The sequence below is a fragment of the Astatotilapia calliptera genome, chromosome 12, assembly GCF_964374335.1.
Source record: "Astatotilapia calliptera chromosome 12, fAstCal68.1, whole genome shotgun sequence".
NCBI lineage: Eukaryota > Metazoa > Chordata > Actinopteri > Cichliformes > Cichlidae > Astatotilapia > Astatotilapia calliptera.
In genome coordinates, this window is record NC_137433.1 from 16,682,293 (window position 1) to 16,694,660 (window position 12,368).

Genomic DNA, 12,368 nt, shown 5'->3' on the forward strand with positions numbered 1-12,368 from the left:
CTTACTGAAGTCATTAGATGTTCGAGTAAGCAGGCATGGTGCTGGAATCTGACACAAATAAAACAACACAGAAAAAGATGCAAGTCTGTGTTTCTTGAAGTGCACATTTTCGAGGTCACGTTTCTTTTCCAATACTGTGATTCTCTCCTTGGATATAATTTGCAGCGGATGTTAAACTTGATGAAGCCATGCAGATGATCTGTTTGCTGCACTGAAATCACAGCCTATGCTGCAGCAAACACACCTGTGCACCAGAGGACATCAAGAAAACAAAAAACACCTTCTAGCAGACAGCAGGTGTTTCGAGCTGAAAAAGCAAAGGGAGAGTTGAAGCTCGGGGAATAATATTGTACAGATTTGTACAGAACTCTGTGAGTGGCTTTGGCTTTTGGGAAACAGTGTGGGACTGATAAATCAATGCATCTCAAGTGTATTTTTAACACCAAGCACTCCTCACATACTGTAAGTAGACAGTACTTATTTCCACCACCAAAAGCAGTCCCATTAAAATATTTCCAATTTAGATTCTGCTTCTTGCATCAAAAAGAGAAACAGACACACAGGCATCGATCCAAAGGAAAAAAAATATATCCAGTATATATATAAATATATTTTGTTGAAATCGTTGTGTGGCCCGAATCTGCACAGCAGTGTCCTTTTTAAATTCTTCACTTCAGGAGGTAACGACTGTGATCAGCTGCAGAACAGCACCAGCAGTAGGGGAGGTAAGATTCTCAGCAAACTGCTCGAGGACACTTTCTCATCGCAGGTGCTTCAATGTGTGACTCCACATCTTAACAATGACGAAGTGGAAACTCTGAAGCAGTGAACGAGCTCTAGCAATGAAAATTCAATGGGGGAATAAATAAATAAATAATCTGTCTAACTCAATTAAGGAGTATTTTATGAATTACAGCATTGTTGCCTGGTGTCATATATAAAGCAAAGTTAATTAGTTACTTCTATTGAGTTTTTTGTGTTAATGAAATATTGAGCAGGAATCCTTTATCAAAGGGATGGTGAGAGCAGCAATAAAAAGGTAGACCAATCTGCAGAAGAATGCAGTGCTTTCACTCCAAGCACAATGAGCATGCGGTTCATGTAATTGACTACAAGGTTGTACTTTTATTCGCTGAATCTTTAGCCCCTGGATTTGATAGCAATAGTCGGTTTCCAGGCTCTTGAACACTGCCCTCGCTTTATGCATTTTCATAATATAAATATGATATATGTTTACGCCATATGACCATTGTATGTTTCCACATTTTCATGGCTCTTGTTGCCTTTCCTGTGATTTGAGTGAATTGTGTAGTGCTTGAAAAACCTGAAAATCCCCCTGAAAATATTCATTTTTATTTATTTTGTGCTATGCATTGTTCTGGGCCTAACGTTTCATGTACACGAGCTGCAGCGTGTTTTCATTCCAGCTTCGAGATGCACAGCTCCGCTATGCTACTCGCATTATACAGGAATGCAGATCCTCTGAGCTTTTGCATTACGTAGTCATGCATGCATCTGCCCAAGGAATGCTAAAACCCATTCAGGTTCTGCAGGCGAAGAAAAAGAATTTAAGACTCTTAATAAAGACAAGAAACGTTACACCGTCGATTCTGGTGATGCAGAAATGAGTGTTTTATCCCATTAAATCTTATTTCTTCTAACAATTATAAATTCCACAAGCCCAGAACAGAATGAGGGATCTGAACACAGCAGTGTTTTTGATTTTCTGAGTGGTGAATGTCACTCACAATAGTAAATGGGCTTAGCTGTTCACTGCACCCACAGAAACCAAATCTCAGTTTGGCTACTCTACTTCTGCTGTTTCAGTAGATGTCCCTCTAACAATAGATGCTTATGACTGTGGCTTTAGCAGGCAGTGGCTGGGATCAGTGGATCTGTAGCAACAGTTATAATGAATAAAACACAGTGTTTTCATCAACAGGGGGCTGAGTGTGTTTCTCGACATATAAAACGACATTTTCTTTTACCGTCGGTGATCTCGTCTGATGGCCACCACTGGGTGCTGAGTCTAATGGAAGGCTGCCCACAGCTCACCTCCTACTCAAAATATTTCCCCAAAAATTAAGTGTTATTCTCATGTGAACAGCAATAGCATCAGCTGCTAGAAAGAAAAACACATTACCCCCCTTGGCAAAACATCACACATCAAAACACACACACATTTCTAACGGTCGGTGCAAACACATCATTGCTGACTGGTGCGTGTAGCTTCCGACCCGGTTTCCACTGTTCTCAGTGTTGACAAGGGGATCGTGTTTTCTCTTTACACCTCCAATATACCCCAAACTAAATCTACAGGAGTTTGAAGATGCTGCACCACAGCTGCTGTTTACAAAAATTGATTGCATCTGACCAAAGTCCCTCTTTTGGATGCAGGCAGACTAGGATTTTCAGCTTGCTTTTGCTTTGCTAAAAATGATTACAAGAACTTGCTAAAATGCTTTATGCACAGGCATTAGTAGTATCAAACTCCCGTCCATTGCCCAAGTTTCAAATTTCTTGCTCACAATTACCAATCTTAGAACTATAGAGGAAGTTTCAATCAGGCAAACTGCAATAAGCTTCAGGCAAAATTCAACTTAGATGCAAAGTGACCTCCAATCAGAGAATCAGTCCGTCCACGTGAATGGAAATGAATGCAAAACCCTCACGCTTCAGTAGGCTGTTTTTACTGTACATTTATTCTCTGTAACAGATTTGCCCTTTCAGTGAACTCTGCCCTCTGTCTCCAGCACCATGCTGATGTTGCCTGTTATTTTTCTGAAAACAAGATGAATCACCTTCTTCTACCTGACAAAGGAATTCATTATCCTTTCCCCCTCCCAGAGGACGCAGGATTGGTCTTCTCAAATGTGTTTGTGGCATGGCTACGTTCCAAAAAAGCAAGAGAGTGCAGTGATGTGCTAACAAGGATGAGACTTCATGTCTTCAGTTTCAGTTGAGGCACACCAAAGCTTGCTTTCTGAATTTGTTGCAAGAGCAGCAACAAATTCAGAAAGCATGGATATCAGCTCAACATCTGACTCAAATCTTACATTGTTCACATTGTTGCTTTGTTACATATTTTTTCCAGGGAGCGCTGACAAAACCAGTAAGCATGCAGGATGAGCTTTGACACGCTGTTTTCCAAACTTACTTTGTATCGAGAAAAGGCAGTAAAAAAAAAAAAAATCACTTTACTGTAAATACAAAAGTAAAAATGTGCATCAAACACCAAAACTTTAACCTCGAAATAAAAAATGTGTCTTTTTCTTTACTAGAGGGGAAGCCGCAAGGGGATTAAAATGAATTAGATGATAGACCTTCTAGGTACAACATGCAACTTAGGCCCCTTCGCAGATGATTTATTGTGATTCATTCATTAGCCTGCTAAGTTCATGTTATCTTTTCATTACAAAGGCTATTGGTGTAGTCGGCATGTGGCCATATTTGGATTCCCCAGCGAGAGATAAGGTGCCAGCAGCTTTACATCATGCCTGTCTCCTTACAGCACTGTGGGAAAAATAATAATAATAATAATGGATACTTTATTGATCCCCATGGGGAAATTACTTGTTTTTCTCTGCATTTGACCCATTCACTCAGTGAAGCAGTGGGCAGCCCACTAAGCAGGCGCCCGGGGAGCAGTGTGTAGGGACGGTACCTTGCTCAGGGGTACCTCAGGGTAGCCGTTAAGTGGATTCGAACCGCCGACCTTCCGATCATGGGGCGACCACTTTACCTACTGAGCTATCCCTGCCCCACTATAACCCTAAATTAGGGTTATAGTGCAATTATTGCCAAAGATAACCAGAATGCAGCAGAGGGGCTTGACGAGGGGAAGCTGTGCTCTCTGAAAAGTTACGCTAGTGTCATGGAAAATATTTAAAATCCCCTCACTAATGTGAACACTTACACTTGGCACAGAGAGGCAACCTAGTAAATGAACTACACGTGTGACAAGACAGATGAGAAGAAAACCACATTGGAGGAGAGAGAAAGAAAAGCATGGTTCTGGTGTAAGTCTAAAATGTTCCACACTCTGATTATCAGGACATTTCAGCTTCCTCAATGTCTGATTCAGCCTGAATTGGCTGAGCGTTGCAGTGGGTGAAGAGGCGTGAGGCTTCCATGATAAATGATAGCTTAGAGTCCCACACATCATCCTCTGTGTGCCGGCACGTGCAACTGCAAGTAAGTGCACTGCAAGACTGAACATTTTCCAGTTTTAGGAAGAGGAAAATAGTTAAGAGCAATCATCCGCACTTCACATCAACACTACAGGTAGTTTATCTCGCTGTTACATGAATTCCCCAGGCTAAAGCAACAGTGGTGCCATCATTAAGCACAGTTCAGGAAAATGCCAGACTGATAAAGAAGACATGTCATTTGAATGCTCTGGGTTGATATTTGGACAAAGCTGTTTAAATCCGGCAAAGTACCCAGAACATTTGACTAAAGAAAAAAAAAGAAGGTGGTTAAATACACTTATATTAGCGGTTAAAAGGATTTGCATTTGTTGAGCTTAGGGGCTTTAGAAAAATAATTTAGGGTTAAGAAGAGGGCTAATTCTCGTGTTTTCCTTTTAAGGCAAGCAAGACTTGCCCCGGCGGTATTAGTGTTTCCTTGTAATGTAGCCCAAACCCTGGCATCTCAGAGTACCCTATAGCCAAAATGATCAAAAAGCATTTTAAGCATTTTAAAGAAGAAGTGGTATTGTAATAAAATGTAATAATATCTCCATAATGTCAGAGCAAGAGAAATAACAAGAACCACCAACAAGCAATGGGGTTATGAGCAAATTTGTGGCATTAACAGTAGCTCAAGGCACCAGATAGTCAGCATAAAGCAGAGTTGCAAAGTCTGCCAGTATCAGTTTGGTAAATGCAGGCAGATGTATAGTAGCTCTACAAAATGTTTTACAATGTGTTTCTAAGCCATCCATTCACAAACACTCACCAATGGCAGTGAGTCACCATGCGAGGCATTGTTCTGGCAACAGGAGCAGTGTCTGGTTCAGTTTCCTGCTCAATAACACCTCAGCATGTTTAGGGACCAGGGCTCGAACCCCTCCAACCCCGTGATTAGAGCCAATTGTCCGTGGCCGTACTGATGAAAATGTGTGATAGTTGTGTGGCTATGTGAACTACAATCCAATCTTCTGCTTCCATATTTTTGCTTTGCCTCAAATTTCACTGGAAAGGTGAAATACATTATAAAAGTGGAAAAATGTTAAGACAATGTTGAATTCATAGTAAAATATAAAATTTAGCATCATGTGACGCCGCTAGCTGACACATTTGTCTATGTAATTGTTGATTGTGACGGAAAAAATAAAGTCATGATACCAAGTCAAGATTTGTGCACATGTTAAAGCTGACCTAGATGACAAATGCATAGCTATTTATCTGGATTTTCCAATAAATATCATTTGGAAAATAAATTACAAAAGGGAAGGAATAAACTGCTACCTCCTTCTTATATAATAATAATAATCGTTTTGCAACAGCGTCTTACCTTCACTTTGATTATACAGCCAATCAGAAAAAGACATTTTCAGTTACCATTGGATACAAATCACTTTAATCAATTTATTCCACATATACGAGACATGGCTGATCTAATGGCAGATCAACTGTGTCTTACATATGAGGAATACATTGATCTTCTGCAATTAGGGACTATTAGCGGATCATAGAGCTGAAAACTGATGAAAATGGTGACGGAAAAAGACCACATGCCTGTAGCATGTGATAGATAATCTTAATTAGCCCCAAAACTGAATCTCATTTGAAAAACATGACCAAAAACACTTACGGTACTCAAATAAATTTCCTAACCTGAATATGGAGCTGTATGATGTACAAAACTGGCGGCTGTTAAATCATTTCATCAATTAATAGTGGACGGACTAAGCCCAAGGTCTTGAATACGATCTGATTGGTCCAACCGCAGAGCTCGTAATATTCAGCGCTCCCATATAAACCCGTGCAGACTTGACGTGCAATCTGTCATGTAAGTCAAAAGGATAGCGAGGAGTCCAGTGTAGAGCCACAGCTGACAGCCTACTCGCAGTAGCCTTCATTTGTTCTGTTTTTGCGCTGCAGAAGGTTTTTTTTTTTCTTTTTTTTTTTCGGGGCGCTCTTCTTATGAATTACACACAAAGCAGGAGGCGTCTCTTTGCGTTTAGTTGTGTTATCTGTGTTGACAGGACGATGCCTTTGAGAACCGGACTTTTTCTCCTGCTGGTGCTGAATGCATCAGCCTATGAAGTGGATCAAAACGAGTCCTATTCGCCCAGGAGAGCACGCTTTTCTGCCAATAGCCCTAGTAAGTAACACGCTGCTTCCATCTGCACATCTCAGAGTGCACTGCTTGCTTTCTTATTTTTTATTTACTTCTATCTATTTATTTATTTATTTTTTCAAATGCTCAGCCTAATCTATATAGAGATCTTTCCTTCTCATAAATGTGTTGGCCTATGCAGCCGTTTCTGTCTTAACGAGCGCGTTGATTCGCGGAGAAGGCTGCGGGATTAACGCTGTGGTTTTTGCCGGTGTCCTGCCGGCAACAGATGAGCATGGAGCTTGGTGCTGACACCTGAGAGTGCAGGCTGTGTCATGCTGTTAGTGTCTTTCTCTTGGCTTCCTCCTTCTGCTGCATCGGTTCCACTATTTAGCACTAAAGCGGATTGAGAGGCTTTAAACACGGCGTTTTCTGGATATCGCGGAGCATTCTGGAGCCTTGAAGTTAGAAGAAGTAGATCACAGCATTGTGCACCGTTGCACGAAGCAGAAAAAAGCAAAACTGCTTGTCACTGGGTTATGTCGTTGGGATTAATAAATGCAACCTCTTTTTTTCCCGTTTCCTTATGTGTAAAGGGAAAAAGCCCAAATCTTTCTAATAACCACTAAGAAAAAAAAGATCCGCCGCTGTACAGCATAAATCTGTTTGGCTTCATTCAAATGGTGAGTGTTAAAAAATATTAATATTCTTTGACTACAAAGGCACAGCTCAGTGATAAAAGGCAGTGGGTAACAGGGATGCTCTTCCCCATCTGCAGGAATTGCTTCATCATCATCATAAGATTTGCAGCTCACTCTCTGTGTTTCCAGAGCAATCTCTAGTCCCTGGTGGCAGATAGACTTAATCTGACTGTGCAGGTCAACAAAAGGGCCCAGATTCAAAGCCCAAGAAGGCTCTGGGCTCCTCTGTGACATGTCTTAATGGTTATTACAAAGGTCTTCAGCCAGGCTTTTTGCCATCTTAGCGGACTCTGAGATCAAGGATAAAGAAACGGATTGTTTTAGACCTCTGTCTAGAAGTGTCAAGATTTAAGCCAGCTGTGTGCATGTGCGGCTAACATAATTTTTTCTAAATTTCTGGCACGTGGATCGAATGCTGCTGCAGCATGGCTGTGTCACAGCTCTGTCATAGAGATGGGGGTTGCTAGTGGGTTAATCATGACGTGAGCATGGCAGCATTTTGTGAACATTTAATTCATTATGTAGGTGTACACGGGATCGGCTCTGGAGGCAGAGTCCTCAAGATCAACTTGACAGCTATTTTGTGTAAAATAATTGAAGACAAAGATTGGTGACAGAGTGTGTGTGTGTGTGTGTGTGTGTGTGTGTGTGTGTGTGTGTGTGTGTGTGTGTGTGTGTGTGTGTGTGTGTGTGTGTGTTTGAGGGGTGCAACTGTATGTTTATGTGTGTCTACAGGCATGCCAACAATTTTCAGGAAACTCTTTGGTATTTCTGGCGCTGTTCATCCAAGCGCTGCTGAAAAGAACCAAACACTGGAATATAAGTTCCTGCCAAAAGAAAAGTGAAGTGGTGCCAAATAATGTCTGAGACTCTTTGAGTTGTAAGGTGTCCAATCTTCAGTCAAGTCACTGTTTGCCCCGAGTGACTGTCTGTGTTTTGTGAAGCACCAAAGTATGAAAATTCTCTTTTGTTCGCTGCATTTTCTCTTTTAGCTGAAACCCTGGCAACCCTTCAGTAATGAGCTTAGTGAGTGTGCAATGTTTCCCAGTGAACCCACTGTTGACTCCCCTGCTGATGGTTCATTCTCTGTGCCCACAGCAGATGTGGCACGCTGTCTCAGCAGTGCCCTCCAAGTTGGGTGCGGAGCCTTCGCCTGCCTGGAAAACTCAACTTGCGACACAGATGGCATGCATGACATCTGCAAGTCCTTCCTATACAGTGCTGCTAAATTTGACACTCAGGTATATGCTTTCATTCTCTGTTGCTATGTGCACATGAGCTGTGGAGGATTATATGGGCGTATGTGTCAGGACAAGAGTGTGTAAAGCACTGCTGTTTTGTTTTTTCTTACAGGGTAAAGCGTTTGTGAAGGAGAGCCTTAAGTGCATTGCCAATGGCATCACCTCGAAGGCATTCCTCACCATCCGCCGCTGCTCCGCCTTTCAAAGAATGATATCTGAAGTCCAAGAGGAGTGTTACAGCAAGCTGGATATCTGCACGGTTGCCCGATCAAATCCAGATGCTATTGGTGAAGTGGCACAGCTGCCAAGTCACTTTCCCAACAGGTGAGATCGTCCTCTGCTGTATGTGCTTTACAAGTTTTCCCAAAACCAAGTTGAGGAAAAAACCTCTGTGAATTTCAGGCAAATAAGAGAGTGCAGCTTGTTTATGAGCAGCATAAGCAATGACTACACTTGTCTTGATTTGCATGTTTTGATTAGCATCAGCGTTTTGCATTCTTTCATGCAACAAAAGAAAATCAAACAGGAATGTCAACTTTGGATGGTTTCATTCCTATTGTTGTTCTAATACATATAGAATTGCAGTTTGGGAGTGGATACAAAAGGATAGAAGGGTGGAGCACGAAGCTTAGTAGGCCAGCGACTGGAGCCGGGATGGTTACGCCCATAGAGATGACATCAGGCCATCTAGAATGCGTGCATAGAAATGCTAATTTTGAACCATTACAGATTACGACGACATGCTTTCTTGCTGTGCTGCACATTTTGTCCTTTTTCCCTTTTAAGCCCCTGAAAAAAATGTAAAAATTCATTCTGTGATGCCTTTGTGGTCCAAGGTTTTATGGTAAGCTGTTACAGAGCCTGATGGACTGTGATGAGGACACGGTGGATCGCGTTAGGACCAGCATGGTGTCGCGGCTCGGCCCAGAGATGACCATGCTTATTCAGCTGCTGCAGAACAAGCCCTGCCCATCCACCGCTGTGGCTGCAGCTGCCGTCATCCCAACTGGAGCAGAGAGCCGTGGGAGCTGGCGGCTGTCCATGGGTCCCCATGTGTACAAGATCCAGCCTAATCTGCGAAACAGAGACTCTGCCAGTCATTTTGGCAAAAAGCGCTCCGCCAGCGACAGCTCCTAACTTCCACTTCCACTCACCCTCAAAACACCACAAAAGCTCCTCTATTCCCTAGAGGTGATACCAATCTTTTCCTCTGCTAGACTGGAAGTTACAGAAATCCCACCTCTAGGGAATGCCGGACCACCCGTAGAGTCCATAGAGTCGATATCAGTTTGATTGTTGTTATATTATATATCCTACACTTTAGACTCGAAAGAACCCCATCTTCCATAGACTGTTTTCAAATGTGCGCGCTCACAGTTAGTGTTGAACAGGAGGCTGCTGCAATTGTGCGACGTGTTCCTGTTCGCTCCTCTTATCGTCCTTTAACAGAGATTAATTCGTAAGTCTTTTGACGACAAGCTAAAAAGGAAAAAAAAGGAGAGAAAAAAAGAGAAAAAAAGTGTTTCATGAATCTAGAGCACAAGCCAGTACTTTAAAAGTAAAAAGAAAAAAAATAAAATTTCATAATCCTGATATTTGTTCATGAATAGGAAATCAGTAGTTTGGTTATTATTGGTTTATTTGTAGGAATGGGTAATTACTAGTAGACTTATCTAATATTTCTGCATTGAGATTAGTCGAATTGTGAGCATGAGATGTGGCAATGAGTTTCATAACTGTTTTTGACACTATCATAACACTTAAATGTACTGTATACTAAGTTACCAGAGACAGCCATAGCTAGCCCTCTAAAAGAGAGCGCTCATAATGGAGTGAGGTCTGTAGAGGTTTCATGCTAACCTTTGAGAGGTTACCTTAAACTGACCAAAAAACTTCTAACTGCCCTGAATGCTATTCATGAAATACCAAAATTGCGTATAGCTATAGCACTTATAGATTTTTTTTTTAATTATTTCTGATGGCAGATGTAGCCATGGTCATGTGTTTTAAATCATTATCCTGCATGTAAGGATTGTTCAGGTCATGGCCAAGTCTATCAGAAGAAGTCCTTTTAGCATATCTTGTATCCAGACACTTGCAATGCATAAGACTGTTGAGCTCTATAGTATATCTAGTATGGGACCATGCTTAGTGAGATCTGTGTCCATGTTCTTAACTGAGTGCGAAGCAGTCGTGTGTGCGCGCAGTAGCTGATTAGCACGTTCACCGCTGAGACTGAGAGCAGAGTGTCTTCTCGGACTGATGAGCATCACTCTCTGAGGTGAATCATGTGACATGCACACTGGCTTCCAGGTCAAGATGGAGAATGACTATTTAAAGAGAAAAACAAAAGCCTTGTTGGAATGATATTTATTTTCCTACTATATTATTTAATGTTTTTATTTTTATTTTAATGCATTATTGTAGTTTTAACTAATTTACAGATTTAAAGAGCAGTTCAGTCATGGCTCCTATTTGAACATGAGCTCTATGCCAAAAAAAAGTGAGCTGACACTCTGGTGACTGAATGGGACCCATGTCATGACTCTGTGCTGGCCATAGGGGAACAAGGTTGGTCATTCAGGTCAGGTGATCTACTTCGCGGAGGTTACACGGGACCACAGCAAAACATTAGCTTAGTTTTTTGACACAGTTTCTGGTTGTCGGTGCAGCTGCTAGATGCTCACGTGTGGTGCTGGGGAGTCGTGCACGTTATTGAATCTAAACCAGGTAAAACAAACATCAGCACCGGGGGGCCTGTTAGGGAAGCTTCTCGATGGTTCTACACTTGCTTGCAGTGCTTTTCTTTGCGCAGAATGAAGGTGAGGCATAAATTTAACAAATATATGACACATAATCCGAGACATAACCTTTGATTTAGGTTGAGCCACATCTCTCACAGCAAAACTTTTGATCTATTTTTGCTAAGACTGGCCTTGTATTTAGCTAGAGTTAATGATTCGATGGGTAGCAAGGCGAAATATAAACATAGGCAGCGTTTATGTAATAGCGTAATGATTTTGGGTTACTTTGGACGCTCATGCTTTAGGCTGTAGCCAAGCAGTCGTGCATCCGTTAAGTGATTATCTTTCAAAAACAAATTTCACAGCTTTGAGAGACCAAGACAATCATCCCAAACCAGTGCACGATCATAGAGCCACAGTCACTAAGAAGGGTCTTGATGCTGGTGTTTGCTTTTATAGATAGATGGTGGAACTTCAATAGGATAATCCATGGCTTAGTTTAGAGAATAAAAGTATGTTGAGTAAGTGAGTAAATATTTGTGCACATTGAAAATGCAGTATGGAGGTTTGAAGTTTGAACTAAGAATGGGTTGAGTTCACTACTATACAGGTTTATTTAGCAACTATCCCATTTTTAATCTTAAACCTCGCAATTCGGTCGTCTTGAAATTCTTTTACTCCCAAGTCGTGAGAAGTAATTGCCTTACGTTTGACTTCAGTCAATAGAAAATGAGCTGGACCCAGTCCTGTTTAAAAAAAAATGCAGAGGATTACTAGTGAACTGAGTGACGCTCAGACCAGAAAAAGAGATGTTTTATTTTTCAGTGTCAATTTAATAGCTATGTTAAAATTCCAAACTATGCAATAGTCACACACAAAGGATTCACAGCAACACAGAAATTGACCTTTATTTCATTCAGTGCCAGCTGATGCTGTGTGAATCAAGCAGCAGCATGTGTGCTCTCATACTGCACTCACAGTGTGAAGGCGATGCTCCTCTATAATGCTTTATGGTTCTGTGTTTTACTTCTTTCAGATTTTATTTTACACTCGCATTTGTTTTGTTCTGTGAATCGTTTCTTTTGTGTCGTGTGGTGCAAATGGACAGCTGTTCTGAAGGAATCTCTTAGGAAGTTAAGAGCTATAGTCACACTGTAGTATATCCTAGCTTATATTTTCTGTTAAATATGCACTTTGCATCTTAACCACTATAAAGGGCATTGAAACATTCAGTACATGTGCAACTGAGACATATTTTATTTACGCAGCGAATGGAGATAAGTAGGAATATTTTGCATCCTGAAGGGTCAGGGCTTCTTCATGTGCTATTGATACATATGTCTATATCTTTGTTGTCCATGGGTAAATCCAAAACCCAACAGCTGCTGCTAAACTGT

At 41.4% G+C, this 12,368-nt stretch overlaps 1 protein-coding gene across 2 annotated transcripts; it reads left to right on the plus strand.

The window, feature by feature from the left end:
- Window positions 1-5,946: 5,946 nt before the first annotated feature.
- stc1 (stanniocalcin 1) lies at window positions 5,947-9,806 on the plus strand. 2 transcript variants are annotated; one of them, XM_026188675.2, is made up of 4 exons: window positions 5,947-6,330; window positions 8,085-8,227; window positions 8,340-8,551; window positions 9,064-9,746. In XM_026188675.2, exons 1-4 carry the CDS (start codon window positions 6,150-6,152, stop codon window positions 9,362-9,364), a joined length of 837 nt encoding a protein of 278 aa, XP_026044460.1. In that variant the 5' UTR covers window positions 5,947-6,149; the 3' UTR covers window positions 9,365-9,746. The 2 variants fall into 2 exon arrangements, with proteins under 2 accessions (XP_026044460.1, XP_026044461.1); XM_026188676.2 differs by having other exon boundaries at window positions 6,011-6,330; window positions 8,088-8,227; window positions 9,064-9,806.
- Window positions 9,807-12,368: the final 2,562 nt, after the last annotated feature.

Coding starts and splice junctions, on each gene's coding strand:
- stc1 (XM_026188675.2), top strand. CDS start 6,150: ATGAATTACACACAAAGCAGGAGGCGTCTCTTTGCGTTTAGTTGTGTT. Junction 6,331..8,084: donor CTTTTCTGCCAATAGCCCTA/GTAAGTAACACG, acceptor CTGTGCCCACAG/CAGATGTGGCACGCTGTCTC. Junction 8,552..9,063: donor CCAAGTCACTTTCCCAACAG/GTGAGATCGTCC, acceptor TTGTGGTCCAAG/GTTTTATGGTAAGCTGTTAC.